The 15867-nt window shown below is 40.8% G+C and overlaps 1 protein-coding gene across 1 annotated transcript in view; it reads left to right on the top strand.

The window, feature by feature from the left end:
• Positions 1-15867, top strand: part of LOC137874604 (phospholipid-transporting ATPase ABCA1-like) — a 133540-nt gene that overhangs the window by 86513 nt on the left and 31160 nt on the right. The window contains exons 36-40 of the mRNA XM_068713375.1: positions 2473-2642; positions 6380-6557; positions 7645-7760; positions 8910-9054; positions 14851-14974. Coding sequence (XP_068569476.1) covers positions 2473-2642; positions 6380-6557; positions 7645-7760; positions 8910-9054; positions 14851-14974 — 733 coding nt within the window. The remainder of the gene's footprint in view (positions 1-2472; positions 2643-6379; positions 6558-7644; positions 7761-8909; positions 9055-14850; positions 14975-15867) is intronic.

The raw sequence follows: 15867 nt of genomic DNA, 5'->3' as shown, positions 1-15867 counted from the left end.
CCTCTAAAGTAGATGTACATTGCAACACAATAGTAAGAGTGAAAGAGAGGCACTATCAGCTCAATGTACTTAAGTCTATCTAACATCTGTCCAAGGTTGAGCATTCAATTTATAATATAATATATATGCTGGATAGTTAAGTGAATATTGAGTTACAGTTGCCTACCTAAAGTCTTCCCCTGGTGTTTTTTATTTGTTTTGTTCATATTCAGTGCGTCTTTCTCTAACTGGGAATGTTGGCATTGGTAAACTATTCATTACATTACAGTCATTTAGTGCTTTTATTCAAAGCGTCTTACAATTCAGTATCTATCTATACACCGTAGGCACAGCTACGGGAGCAATTCGGGGTTAAGTGTCTTGCTCAAGGACACATTGACATGAGACTAGCGGAGCAGGAGCCAGGGATCGAACCGCCGATCGTCTGATTGAAAGACGGCCCTGCTCTCCACTTAACCACGGTCACCCCATTCAAAACTGCACAATAAAAGTCTTGCATTCAAATGTTAACTCCAAGTGAAGCGTGAAAGAGAGGCATTATCAGCACTATGTACTTCAATTCACAAAAGGTCTGTTCAAGGTGACATTTCTCTGTCAGGTAAATAGATAGTAAACAGAACTAGAAGTACACACTAAGTAGTGCACAGTTGAGTTGCATATTTTTGAAGTGCTGTGGGTGCCTTTTGTAAGTAATTTTGGGGGAAAGGTGGCCCTTGTGACTGATATATTATTATATATTAGATTGCTATTAGTGATAGCTGCCCCACCAGCACATAGTGTCCTCCCCAAAGTATTTTAGTTTGTCCTAACCAATTCAACCAATCATAAAAATGCCACATTGAAATAACAAATGTTTTACTAATATCTGATTGGTTGGTTTGGCCTCGTAAAACATGGAGGGGCAGCGAGAGAGCAGTGTCACTTTTCTAATCATCTTTCCGTAAGCGCCAATCAGCTGACTACCAGGGTTGTAGTGCTGCTTGTTATCCGCAGCCTCTGGAAAGTGGCAGGTGTGAGCACAGTGCCGTCGCACACGGCAGTTCACCTTCATTAAACCTTCATTTATGTTGAAGTTAATATCTCATACAAATATTTCAGTCTTATATACTGAGACTAGAGTTGTGCGCCACCCCAAAATAAGTTGATGTTTGAAGTTTCAGAAGTGAAAATGCAATGTGGGTTGCCATCTTACTGTATCTTCTGAAGATTTTCACTCCCTCTACAACACCCTCATGCATTTAGCAGACAAACCTGTGCTCTTAACTCGCTACTTATCTTGAATACATCAAATTATATTTTAGCTGCAGACCTTTCAGAAACTGCAGGCTGAAGAAAATATGATAGTGAAAAATAATATCAATTTCGGTCGATGTGTGTATCTGAGATTCAGCGAGAACAGAGAGAAAAAGAGGCAAGAGTGTGTGTGTGTGTGTGTGTGTGTGTGTGTGTGTGTGTGTGTGTGTGCGTGTGTGTGCGTGTGCGTGCGTTCACATCTGTGTGTGTACTCCACATTCTCGTCTGTGATGCAGTGTTATGTTAGGCTGACACTCAACCACCATCCACTCTTAATTAGCGCTGCACTATCAGCGGGGAGTCCTCTCACTCCCACTCTCTATCATCCATTCTTTTTCTTCTCCACCCCAGCAGCCACAGAGTCAGAGAATCACTTACGTTCAAAAGAATGTGTGCAAAAATGTTTTTGCTCCATCTCTGCAGCCTGCATGCTACGCCGCTTTGGGATTTCAACGTTCATTGCAGGCCTTTTAATCTTCTGTTGAATGAAAAATAAATGTTTTCTCAATTGCTTATTCTCATAGATCAGTAGGTTGCCCCGAAAAATGTTTGAGTGATTGTTTGACCCCTCTCTCTTCAGAGTGTGTTTTGTGCACTAAGTGGACACAAATCATTTTTTATCACTTATAAAAATAAAAGGGTCAATTCACAGTAGCCTGACAGTAACACAATACTGTACTGTACATTTCCCCGTTGCACAAGAATGCACAAGAACCTTGGTGTATCTTCAAATGGCGACGGCAACTCATCACTGGCAATGTGTTCTCCTAAAACAAGGTTTTATAGGTGATTCTACATACTTGCTGTTGCCGTGATGGTGCCACAGAGGTTTTATAAGCCCTTCTCAAAAGCTGATTGTAACAACCCAGCTTTAAAACTAGCAGACAGATCCTGTCTAACCATTCTTTTGTAACTTTCTGTGCTACTTTTCTGGCTAGTGAGCTTTCCAACAAAGCTAAAAATGAAGCCAGAAAAACAAGTCTTTTAGTAAACTGAGACGTCTCAACAGTGCTAAAACAAATGGAACAATGCCGTTCAAGTCCAAATGTCTTGGTTACCTTTTTGATAAAGAAATCAATCTCAGAATATATCTTTTTTTAAATGTCTCATCAGAAGGAAGCACAAAGCCCCTCCGGTACATGCTGTTCTCAGTGTTAATGCTTGTCTCTACCTCTGCAGGTGTGGTTCTACAACGAGGCATGGCACGGCATGGCGTCCTTCCTCAGTGTGGCAAACAACGCCATCCTGAGGGGAAACCTGCCGGCGGGACAGGATCCCAGCCAGTATGGCGTCTCTGTGTCCAATCACCCCCTCAACATCACCAAGGAGCAGCTCTCCTATGTAGCCATGTGAGTCATCGGACCGCGTTAAAGGGTAGATGCTGCTGTGCTTTAGCTTTGTGGAGCAAAAGCGCAAGTTGAAAATTCATGTCTGTTCATCATTAATTCATCACATGTGCCTCGTAGTGGTCCAGATCAGAGAAAAACAGGGTAGGAAGGAACCAGGCCTCTAAAATGTAAAATGTGTGATTTAACATTTCCAAATCTAGATCGATAACGTGTGCTCAGGATCTAATCTAATAAGAGTTAATCAAAATGTTCTATGGTGTCTACAGTGTATGCTGCATTTATTTCCGGACACTGCATCTTATTTTTCCTCCTCAGAATTCAATATGTATTCAGTATTTAGCGCTGCTACATAACATTTCTCTCTTGCTGGAAGACACAGTTTTTGATTTTCGAACAATACATCAGGAGATGCAGAGGAGACTGATGGTGACTGGGGAGCTGAGAGAGATAAAGCAGAGCGAGAGGGACAGGGCAACGGAGTGGGAGAAAGAAAAACGGCGACAGCATAGACAAAGGGAGAACCGATGAGTAAGAGACAATACAATAGAAAGCGCAAGACAGATAGATAGAAGAGGGATTTGTATGAGCTCTTTATGAGGATATACCCGCTTTTTTTCTGCTTTATCCCAGGGCTAGCAGTAGAGCAGCTCCCCATGAGAGTCAGAGATTAATGACGTGCTACATCACAACATATGGCTCTAACAGTTCTCTGTGTGCTGTTTTGTGATTGCAAACCAGTTCTTTTGAGCTGGTGTCTATCCCTCAACATTATCTGTTGTTGATATTATGCATTTAGTCTGTTGAGATATTTTGATCAACACTTCTAACGGAAAGAAATTGGAATACATCCAACCGCAGCAAATTGCTGCACAGTACCATTGCCACAACTCCTGACATTATAAAGGCAACCCAGTGGCTGCTACCAATCAGCACATAGTAGCAGTTCTATTCCGTACTCCACCGTCGCTCCAGGCCAATCCTCAGGTATTTATGTAGTGATCAGGTGCCGACGACAGCCCTGAGTTAGAGAGGGACACTGCGGCATAGTTAGGGCATAATTACGATGGCCTGCCTACGATAGATTCAGGATGAGCCTCTTTTCCTCTCCACTTCTCTGTGCAGAGTGTGACGACTGCAATTTATGAACTATGATTTCCAGATAGGCTTGGGCACTTCTTCACTGGTGAATGAGTGTGCAGGTTGCGGACGAGAGTGGGGAAAAGGACAGAGACTTCTTGAGCAGTTGACTTAAGCACTGTGGAATTAAGATGTATTAAGATCCACTTCAATTAGTTCCGTATGAACAGTGGATCAAATGACAATGTGTTATGTAAAAAAAAAATTATAAAACCATGAAGAGCTGTTGTTTTTAGAGTAAGCCTTTTTTAGATTTTTGTTTTATTTTGAAGACCCAAAAATCTTACCAATCTCATTTTCAACAGTAGCTTTATTTGTAATAAAATCTCTCTGAAGAAAGTCGATGCATACACCTATCCAAATTAGCACTTCATTCATGCAATATCTCTGTGTTTCACCTGCATTGGCGCAAAAATAGGACTTTCCAATTCTCTCTCATTTTCAGAAATGTCAGAATTTGGCACCATTTCAATTTGGAGATACACGGGGTGTATCACTTCTTAATTGCTCAGGAATATCAATTTGGCAACTGACAAAAACTTCTGCTCTTCCGCCCTGGTTGAATTTGATGTGTAATTTGGTTACACTCAAATTAATAGTATTTCTGATTCCTGCATGCTATCTGCAAAAATATCCCATTTAAAAACCCTATACGGTTGAGCTACAAAATTAATTGTAATACGCCTCTATCAAAATTGAAATGGTTCTCTATGTTATCTACATAATACTGTATAATACAAATGACAACCCGAATGTTGTGCCAGGAGCTTCAGATTTGATAATTAGCTCATGCTTTCAGCCCCCCTACACTTTAACATTTAAGACTGCGCCCTGCAGCCCTTGTCATTAAAAACACCTAAAGGAAAGCAATAGATCCTGTAAAGCTCTACTCCCGCTGCTCATCTTTCTTGCTCTTCCATTATTAGTTAATTAGCAGATTGCTTGTCCTCTTCTTCACAGCAATTAACCAGCTTCAAGCATTCAGGGTTAGATCATTCACAGCATTGTCCCCTTCATTATCAAACCACCCAACCAGAGCACATAGCCTATTCAAACCTGTTGAAATGTGGGCCGGTACCCACTGCGGTGAATTATTTCATATTTATATGTTTTAATTGTGTCTGGTTGCCGATGATGAATGCGGCCATGTTGCCACACAGGGTAACTTATTTAATATGCTAATCACACAGCAGGAAATCGCTTAAGAGATGATGGCGGGCCGAAGGTGAGGATGACGGTGGGGGTTTAAGGAATACACCACAGTGTTATCCAATGCTATTTGAGCACAACGGAGGACAGCCTCAAAGCTAGGCTGGCATAAATGAAGACACGACAGTGAAGCGAAGGTCAACGTCTTGGAGGAGAAAGGGACCATTTGTTTTAAACATGAAAGAAGGAGACTGTTGCATATAAAAAGTCTGGTGAAGACTTTAGATATCTGCTCCTATATTCTCTTTACCTGGAGATACGAATTTAAGGTGAACCTATCATGGTTTCAGAAGGCTAATGACCGTTTAAAATTGAAAATGAAGTGAACCAGTATGTATACGTGTAAGAAGTGGTAGTTAAGAAGTCATAGAAACCGTTATCCACGCCTTCAGAATTAGTAGATTGGACTACTGCAACTATTGCTCTCTGGCATCAGCAAAACAAGCCCTCTCCTGCCTTCAGCTCATCCAACTCTCTGCTGCTAGGATTTAGACTCGGTCAAGGAAACATGAACGCATTTAACCGATCCTTGCTTCCTTACACTGGCTACCTGTAACTTTTAGCATTGATTTTAAGATATTATTGATTCTGTACAAAGCCCCGAGAGACCTCGCCCAAAGTTACCTATCAGCTCTCATATTGCCCTATGTCCCTTCCCAAACCCTGACATCCTCAGTTATATTGTTCCTTGTTGTAACAAGGTCCAGATTCATACATAGAGCCTTTGACTCGATGAGCCTGAAGAGATGAGGGTTGCTTTTCTCCGTCTCATCTTTTAAATAACTTATAAAAACACCTTTCTGTGATTTTCTGACATTTTAGTTTGTTTTATCATCTCTATTTGTATGTGTTAAGCTGGTATCTTTTAGTTTATTTAGTTCTCTTTGTCTTTTAAATGTGTTATATATTATAAAGCACTTTGTAACAGTGTTTTGAAAGGTGCTATATTAATGAAGTTTATTATTATTATACATTAAAATGAATACTTTCATCACTTCCATTGAAATCACGAGACCATTTAATTAAGACTTCAGTTGAGTTAAGTTCAGTATTAAGATATTTCATATTCTAATCCCTGTCTACAGTTTAATCCAAAGCAATTTACAGTAGCCTGAGGTAATGGCTTACATATCTTAGCATCTGAAACACAGTAGAAACAATATGATCATCCTGTTTACCTGTGTTGTGATGAAATCATTTTCATCTTTGTGGCCTTCTTTGTTCACATCAAAAAGGATATTTACAGAGCCAAAACACATCACGGACGTCTGAGTCTTGACAGCTTAAATGGACATCTCCGCTCCTATTTTGGTGTTTAATTGTCGGTGTCCTGGTACACACTATTAGCTCTCCACTCAACTTCCTGTTTACTGTTCTCCATTCAATCACAGGGCCACGACCTCCACTGACGTGGTAGTGTCCATCTGCGTTATCTTTGCCATGTCCTTCATCCCGGCCAGCTTTGTCCTCTTCCTCATCCAAGAGAGGGTGAACAAAGCCAAACATCTGCAATTTGTCAGTGGAGTAAACCCAGCTGTTTACTGGTTGGCCAATTTTGCCTGGGACATGGTAAGTATCAGCTTCATCAGGCTGCTTTATCACCTCTTAATTGATCAGAACTTCTTAAAGTACAAAATATTATTGCCATTTATTTACGTGCTTCATAATATCTGTGTCGAAACTACAAGACATGTATGATGATACAACTCATTCGACTCTAGTTTCAGTGCCAGAGGCCTCAATTTACCTTATTTTGATGCTTTCTACTGTACTATCCAGCAGATTTTTATCCAGCTAAGGCTGCATGTAACAAAAAAAATACCCATTCGCAGTAATTGATAATGTAGCTTTGACACCGCTGGCTTCTGGGGAATAGCTTCCCCAAAGCAACAGTTATTGGCTGAGGCGTAATTATTGATGCTGGCTGCCCCTGCTGGTTACACTCAACAGGCTTACTGACAGTTTCCCTGAGGCATAATGGGAGTAAACATTTTATCAGGTACCTTTGGTAAAGGAATGACAGCAGGATGCTCATCATTATGGTGGATAAATGCTGTCTGAGTGGAAGACAAATGCACCTAAAGAGCCAGTCTAATGAGTCTAGCCTGAAGCTATCTGCATTGGTATACACACAGTATCAAGGATGATATTACAGGGAATCCAGGTTGAAAAAGCCCTTAATGTTTCAGTTTAAACTTTTTCTGTTATATGTAAATAAACATTTATCATCTTGATACTTTCTTTTTATTTGATCTATATTACATCATTTACTACGTCAACGGTGGGAAACTGTAGATTTGTTTTTAAAGAGCTCTGCAGCCAATAGGAATATTACTACTACCAGTAAAAGCTCTTGTTTCCAGCCTTCTTTGGATATTGGGACCACTTGCCTCAAACACGAGAATTAGATGGGTCTATTGTTCAGGGTATTAATTATAAAATTGAAGGGGGATGTATTTGAGTCCTAATGATATTACTTAATAATTGCACGTTCTTTCAGTGTGAAAAAAATGGGGGGGATCATTTGAATGATTGAAAATGTTTTCAAGCTGTCACTAATGAAGAGAGATGCATTTCTTAATCATGCACTGGCCTCTACTTCTGATGGGGGTAGCTGCTTATTCTTTCGTCTTCCTTGTTTATGTTCATCCGACAGTGTAACTACATCATCCCATGCTTGATTGTGATTGTGATCTTCCTCTGCTTCCAACAAAAAGCCTACGTTTCACCTCCTAACCTGCCTGCTTTGATTCTGCTGCTTATTTTGTATGGGTAAGTAAATTAAAAAAGTCAATACTTCCAACCTTAAATTCCCTGTTGAAAGTTTTTATTTTCAGTCAGTTTATGAGTGATGGCGGGTTTCAGTTCTTTGGTAAGGTTTTGGGTTATCCCTTTTTGGACATTTGGATCAACACTGTTCAACAGTATAAATACTGTATCATTTCTTCTGCATCCGCTAGTTTGAGCACTTTATGGAAGCTGCAGAGCGACCACATTTGGTATATTTATTGAAATATTCAAATGCAGATACGAAGAAATAATCATACTTTAACAGGCATTAGGGGCAACATGAGTTCTTGGTTGACAAAATGAAGTCTTCATAGTACATCATCTATAGTTTGGAGATATTGAACCGCTCTCATAACATGTAGCATTGCAGGCAAAATGTGCAGCACATGATTAAAGCTGATTAGTATAAAGTAGGCACTGTGTCATGGTGGTGATCAGAGCAGGAGTGCAATGTAGTGGTTGTTGCGTCATTGTATGTCTGAGTTCCCAAGTGAAAGCCAATGAAAATCAATATGTTAACGAGGTGTTACATGTACAGCACCCAACGTGATCAGCCAAACCATGAAGCATACAGGAATGGGTCACATGATGTCATGTGACCCATGATAGAGACTGACCTTTAAGCCTACAGATAAAACATTATGAAACACTTAAAATTCTGTGGTCATTTTGATTTTTTTATTCCTGCCTGCGTGCCCATAATGATACTGAACTCATTCATAAAATGTTATTTAAAATATATTGAGCTGTTGTTTTACTACTTCAGTGACTACTGAGAGCAGATCCTCACTTCTAGTACCTCTAATACTGAACTTGAACTACTGCAGGCCAAGTGTGGGTAGCATGTACTGTCCAGCAGTGTTTTATGGGTCAGTTACTGAACGTGCAAATGATCAGAAGAGGCTGGTTGATGATGCCATGAAACTGTACCATTTACCTGGTAGTCTGCGTTTATGAATTGTTAAATGGCATAAATTCTGCTAGCATGGCGTTGGTGTTGAGTTTAATTGGAGTTAATCCTCCGGCTAAGTATATTTTAATTTTGACTTTGTCTATACAGTAGTATTACTAAATCATGTCAGGGGTTTGCCCTCTCTGTCTGTGTGTGTGACAGTGTCGTGTTTTCCGTAGGTGGTCCATCACCCCCACGATGTACCCGGCCTCCTTCATCTTCAGCGTGCCCAGCACGGCCTACGTGGTGCTGACCTGCATCAACCTCTTCATCGGCATTAACGGCAGCATCGCGACCTTTGTTATGGAGCTCTTTGACGATGATGTAAGTAGCTGCCACGCACAAACACACACATACTGGAGACTCACGGATCTGCGCAATTTTAACATGGTGTAAGACACAGTTCCTGTGAAACAGCAGGCACAGACATCCAGGCTCCCATAGCTGCATACAAAATATATCTGGGGGCTATAGCAGTGGATGGCTAATTGACTTGAATCATAGATAAACGCTCTGTGTCTTTTCGAGGCAAAGGCTTCCATACACATGTGGGTGAAGTGTATACCCACCTGGTATAACTTTTAATTTATTTCCTTTATCCTCCCAAGGATTTTTCAAAGAAGTTATTTTCCCAATTCTCTTTAATGTTTAATCGTTGGGTGAGAATTGGGTCTTCGGAGAACTTTCCTCATCCATCTTTCAGCAAGTGTTCATTTAAACTGCAAGCTGCTTCGGTCTCAGGGGAATCAAAAGACAAAGACACCAAAAAAGACCTGCATAAGTAATGGAGAGCTTAGAAACAGAAAGAGACTGAGAGAGAGGGATGGAGACTGTCAGTCATTTTACTTTTGATTAGAATTTAAATGACATTTCATAAAAAATGAAATAAATAAATGCAAAAACAGTGAGAAATTAGCCGATTCTGACTGTACAATTTGTCTCACAGCCAGAGCTCTCAATGGGACCTCGTTACCTTACAGGTTGTAATGATTAAGAAAATGATCCTCTTCTCTTGGTGTCTTTTTCTTTTGCTCTCTGAACTAAATATGACTGATTTCATTTGGTGACTTAATTGTTATATACGTGATTAGGATACATCCCCTACTTTAGGATTTATTTTTTCTCACACTTCCTATTTTTAGCCTCGTACTGATCAGTCATTCCTTGTCAACAGACACAATGTCGTTTCACTCTCTTGACAAGCTGCTTATCCATCTGATGCTTCATCGGAATGTCTCCCACAGCTCTGAGCCCACACTTCAGACTGAGCGTAATGTTGTCTGGGAGACTTTGCCTCTGCACACTCTGTCCCCCCCGACACGCCTGCCTCTGACTTGATGTTTCCTCTGGCGCCGCTCGTCTATGGCGTGGAGGTTTCTTGTCTCCTAACGAGGCTGCCTCATTTGCTTTGTGATTTCATTATCACAAACATTCATTATCAATTTGTATTGTTCATCTGGCAAGTCTTGTCTGTCATTGTCTGTCATTGTTGCCATTTCGTTGTCTCTGCATCCACTTTATTTATTGATACGACGTGAGAGGAGCGTATTACTCATACAGGGTGCCATTGGAAATAATTTAATGGACAGCATGTTGCCCACTGGCAGTGTAAAGGGACAGATTTATTGTGCTCTTCTCTTGTCCAAGACGTTAGGGAAAGAGATAGTGCTTCTCTGAGACTTGACAGGGACAGAGGTCCATGGTAATTCTGCTAATCTGACTTGATTTCACTGCCGATAAGAGAGCCTGATGGGTCAACATCAATCAACAAATGTTACAACTCTCCAAGTTTCCATGTGTCCCCTGTTCAGCGTGGATATCTTTAGGGAAAAGACTCTTCACAAAATAGCTATCTTAGATTACAACAGTTTCCCAAGTTAGGCAAAAAGGGTGGATCCTCCATCTGACAGCTCAACCTAGTCTTCCCCTCTTGCGACTTCTACCGTTTCAAAGCTTTGTCTCATCATTTTTAGACTCCTCAGTGGTGGCATTAGTTAAACAATGTCACTCAAAAGTAAAGCCACAGGCCTCAATCTGTTCTCTGTTTTCAAGCACAGGGTGGATCTAGATCCCTTTTGGGCATAGCACTATTTTTCCAAGAGAGGAAGCAGAGCTGCAGTGTTACACACTCTGTGCCCCAGTTTTGTCTCGAGACCAATGGGAGATTTCTTTTCCCCCTCAGGACTGTCCAGCTCCCTGTGGATTGCATCAATCCCAGCCTGCCTTGTATGCTTGAAGCAGTGTCTGAGTCAATACCTCCACCACGTGCCACTCATAGATAACCACAGGCACAGATAGATTTTTCGGGATAAACATGAAAGTGTGGGCAGGTACTATCTACCTCATGTAGTGTAATTGTGTGGAGTCCAGCATCCTTTATCAGCAGGGTGTTTAAAATAGGCATTCAAATCAGTCCTTTTATATAGCATGACGGAAGCAAGGGGTCCTGCTGACTAAGTCCAGTTAACTCTCCACCCCTTTTAAAAAAAGACAACGACAAGTATAGTCTCACAAGCGAAGCAATAATTTAGCTAGATTACCATCGACATTCTTGAACTTGGTGGTTGACAGCGCTCCCACCTTTACACAAGAACTGCTGTAGCTTAGAAAAAACATGAATATCATCTGCGGAATATATCCGACTAGAATGTTTGAGCCTCATATTGTGTCAGACTGCTCTCATTGTAATTCCCAGCATTATGAATGAAGCCGTGCTGTGGGAATAACCACATGTAGCGATATGGGTCAGATAAGCGGCTCGCAGACTATACCACCTTCAAAACCATTTGAAAATGATTCATAGGCATAAAGCACAAACGTAAGGAGAAAAATTGTCTAGCATTTCATCATCCCCAAAAAAGAGCCTCTAAGATCTCCTTGATGAACACCCAGCGAAGAAAAGATGTTATACTTCATGTATTGATCTTAAATTCGGGATTGCTCTCTTCGCATTCCTCTGCCAGACAGATGGGCCGCATTCAGCCAAGGTCACAGCTGTTTGTTTATTCGACTTTCTTTATCTCTGAATAATGAATGTTCACAACTGAGGTTTCTTCAACAAATCCCAAGACGTGTGTGGATTTCAATATTTAGATTTCATACATACAACAACCGGGGGATAAAAATCTATTTGACATTAAATGTTTGCAAACCGTAACGAAAGATAGTGTTAACGCATTCTAAGGTATACATTCCTGTGTTACATTGAACTGCAGATGCAAAGATTGTTTTAGTTTCCATATTTAAATAATTACTGTCATGAAAGGACAAATACATATCCACTGGATAAAAGTCAACACAACAAACAGGTTCAAAATACACACTTAAGAGTAATCTGTTTATCGGAATTGCTAATGTAAAACAATGTGCCTGAACGCACCTCAGCTCCACTTAGTATGAGCTATTATAATAATTAGACTTAAAAAATGTCAGCGTTGTGCTTTATTGGCATTATCTGAAACATTACCAGCCGAGGCGGTGTGTGGCTGGTGTTTTTTTCACCTTGTGAGTCTTTGTGTGAGTCATCATGGCAGAATGTACTTTGCCAGGTGTTTACGTATACATCTGTCTGTCTTCGGTCACATATTGTCACCGTGTTGGTGTCACAACCCTGTTAGATGCACACACAAAACTTAACAGTAGTTTGGAGCAAAATGTTTGAGTTTGAAGGTAAGGCAGTAGAGGTAAGGCAGTAGGAAGAAGTTGGCCGCTGGCCCGATTTTGCATCACAGCTTGTGTGATCCCATCACAATCTGGTCTCCAGCTGTGAATGTTAGGAATACTGATGTACTGATTGATGAGACGGAGGGATACATTTTTTAAAAGGATCTCCCTTATTTTACTCTTGGCTATGAATTGCAATTGCATTTCTTCGTACCCTTTAGTCTTCAAGCAAACGTTTAAACGAAGATAAAAGGAGTGATGCATTATTGTTGAAGACATTGGCGGACATCTGAAGGTTTGATTTGACACCTTGATCAATGAGGCCTTTTTATCACACTCTCATATGTGCCTTAGAGACATTTAGAGTCATCTCTTCATGTGCATGTGCCCACTTTTCTATCTTGAATTCCATTCAAGTTTGATTCCTTTCTTCTTTTTGACATAAAAAAAATATTTTTATTTATTCATAAATTATTTTTCAAATTGTTTTGCTGCATTAATGTAAATTTTAGACCATCCAAGTTGGGGCCGAGACAAAAAGACTTTGCATGCATGATGTCAGCATAGCTTTTCTTCTTGAATCTGGAGCTACTCTACAGTGCAGTAGCTTTGTCACCTTTCTGATCGGATCTGGTCATGCCTTTTCCTCCATTATCATGTGGAAGAATGAAACGAAGAAGAAAAGAGGAAGTTATGAAACTAAGAAAAAGCAATAACAAGAAGAAGTGCCGAAAAAAGTTAAAGGAATAGTTATGAGTTAGATGAGAAGATCAAGACCACTCTTACGTCTGTCTGCTAAATATAAAACTATAGACATACGAAATAGCATCAAGACTGGAGACGCCTAACCTGCCTCTGTCCAAGGGTGACACAATCCACCCACAAGCGATTCACGAAAGTGACAATTAGCCATTTCTCGGCCTGACTGTTTCGTGGCAGGGACCAGTTGCCAGGCAACCTGTGGAAACTCCAGGAAGTTACTAACAAAGAGATATAATATGCTAAGTATTGAACATGCTGGTTGGTGGACTTTATTGTCTTTGGACAGAGCCAGGCTAGTTCTTCCCCCCTGTTTGCAGTCCTTTTGCTAAGCTAAGCTAACCAGACCACATATTCACCGTAGAGACGTAGTAGTGTTAGCAATCTCATCTAACTCTGTGCAAGAAAGAAAATAATCATATCTCCCAAGATGTTGAAATATTCCTCTAAAAAGACAGAGCTCCAGTAAAGTTACTCTTTGATAAAAATATCTTTTAATCTAGCATTTGGCTTTTTGTTGTAAGGCATACATGCTTCATGCAACTGCCAATTGAATGCTTACTCAGTGAAACTCATAAATCACAGAGCAGGTACACATAACCATGAATACATTTTGCGAACAACAATTGCCATCATCTGGAATTCTTGCACACAGCTTGAACAAAATGCACTGCCACCCCCGCCCCGCCCACTCTTTGCTTGGCCTCGCCCAGAAACTAAAATGATGAATTTATGTTCTTTCTCCATGTATGCAAGAGCTTTGACGACTATGCTGCAATAAAGCAGCAGCCTATGCATAATGCATGAACTTGCTTTCGAACATGCCAAACGTAGTCCTATTTCGTCTTCCTTCTGCCATACCTTCCTTCCTCCCTGACTTACTGCACTTCCGTCCTTATTTGAGCCAGTTTAACATAGCCCAGTCCATTGTGTGTTCATTAAATTCATTATTTCCTTTATGCTTTACTCGGGCGCCATTGAATTGCAGCCTCAGGAAGGAGGAAAGTGAGAAACAATTTTAGGGAGAAAGACACGTAGCTGGGAAATGCCCAGTCAAGATAAGACTGGCTTTTTATGTATGCCTTGTGAAACAATATGCTTTGGCTTTGTGTTCGTGTGTATCTGTCTCTTAGTTCTTGTACACAGTATCAGAAGGAAGAACAGAGGCAGACACACAGATTTTTCTCTGTGTTTTCACAGTTTTTGTCTTTTGCCAGCTGTGTCTTTTTTGGTCTCAGGGTGCTCCTTCTACCCTTAGTTAGGATTTTAAGGATGAACATCTGCTTACCTGAGCACCACCTCATCAATTTGTGTTTACACATTCTGTGTGTGTGCTACCTCACAGATCACACAGTATGTTCCCTAATGCTTGCTGAATCCCAACATCAAGAAGCTAGATGAACTTAGATGCTCTGTGCTCCCTCAGCGGGCCATTTAGAACCTCGCAACACAGCAGCTCGCAGCGTGCAAATGTAGTGCTGGATGTTTTTTAATTATCCGCGCTTGCGTCAGAGCGCTACGCACTGACTTCCAAACCTCTTGCGCCGCTGGCCCTGCTGATTCAAGGTCGGCCGAGTCAACATATTGGGCTTGCGCTGGCTAATTCCCAGTCGGGGCTTAAATATTCAAAGTTTTTACATTACATTTTACACTAATTTGTATCTTTCTTTGTGTGATTGTGTGCGTTTTCCTCAACAGAATGTCACCCGCATCAATGACATAGTGAAAAACTTGTTGCTGATATTCCCACATTTCTGTCTGGGCAGAGGACTAATTGACATGGCCAAGAACCAGGCAATGGCCACCCTCTTCAGCAGTTTTGGTAAGAGGCCACCCCCACTATAACAGCATAACTGTATGTTTGTAGCATAACAATATTTTAGCAGTAACACAGCTCCATAAACCTCCTGCGGAGCTCTATTCTACACTACATGTGGTACATTTACACAGCAGACATAGAGAAGAAGGGACCAGGTTTCTGGAGGTGGAGGCAGGGTTGAGGAGGCCATCAAGAGGCAAAGAGGCACATGAAAGAGGAAGAGCAGTCTTACCTGTAGAGAGATGGAGCAGGAAATAGTGGCTTGAGGAATCATTTGCGACGGAGAGCAGGACGGGAAAGCAATCACAACCTAAAAGGGCTAGTGTGGAGAGCTGCTATTTACCAGAGAATGAGACTGCAAGCACTTTCGTTTTACTTGTCTACTTACTCTGCCCCCTCGGGCTCAAGGGTTGTAGAATCTGAGAGAGGGAGGAAAGACAGAGAGCAGAATTTAAAATGATCAGAGTGGGGGCCTGTCACCGGTTTACTTGCGGGTTCATTAGCCAAAAAGGCTTCAACATGAAACGTACAGGATATCATTGATTTCCGCACATGACTACGTGACAGCACTTTTTTACATTTTATTTTTTAAGGCTAAGTGGCATTTTAAACAGCTGGCTTTTAGCAATGAATATGTCTCAAAAACACTTCAAAGAGCTGACAAATGCCAGCTCTCCTCTAACTTTTGACAGAGACATATTTGGCTGTCCATGAAAGAAAACACACATCTGCTTATTTCCTTCTTTGAAGACATTTCTGCTAAATCATACTCTGAGTTTGTAGATAAGGGCTGGATATTAACATGAATTGACACACAGCAATAAAACATTTAATTACCTCCCATTTTCTGTGTGTATTGACTTTGTTTATCACCATATTTATTTTCTTCCTTTTCA

The sequence above is a fragment of the Cebidichthys violaceus genome, unplaced genomic scaffold (genome assembly GCF_023349555.1).
Source record: "Cebidichthys violaceus isolate CVI_PGR_0920_01 unplaced genomic scaffold, fCebVio1.0.p SCAF_19, whole genome shotgun sequence".
NCBI lineage: Eukaryota > Metazoa > Chordata > Actinopteri > Perciformes > Stichaeidae > Cebidichthys > Cebidichthys violaceus.
This window is presented reverse-complemented; position numbering and strand designations above follow the sequence as displayed.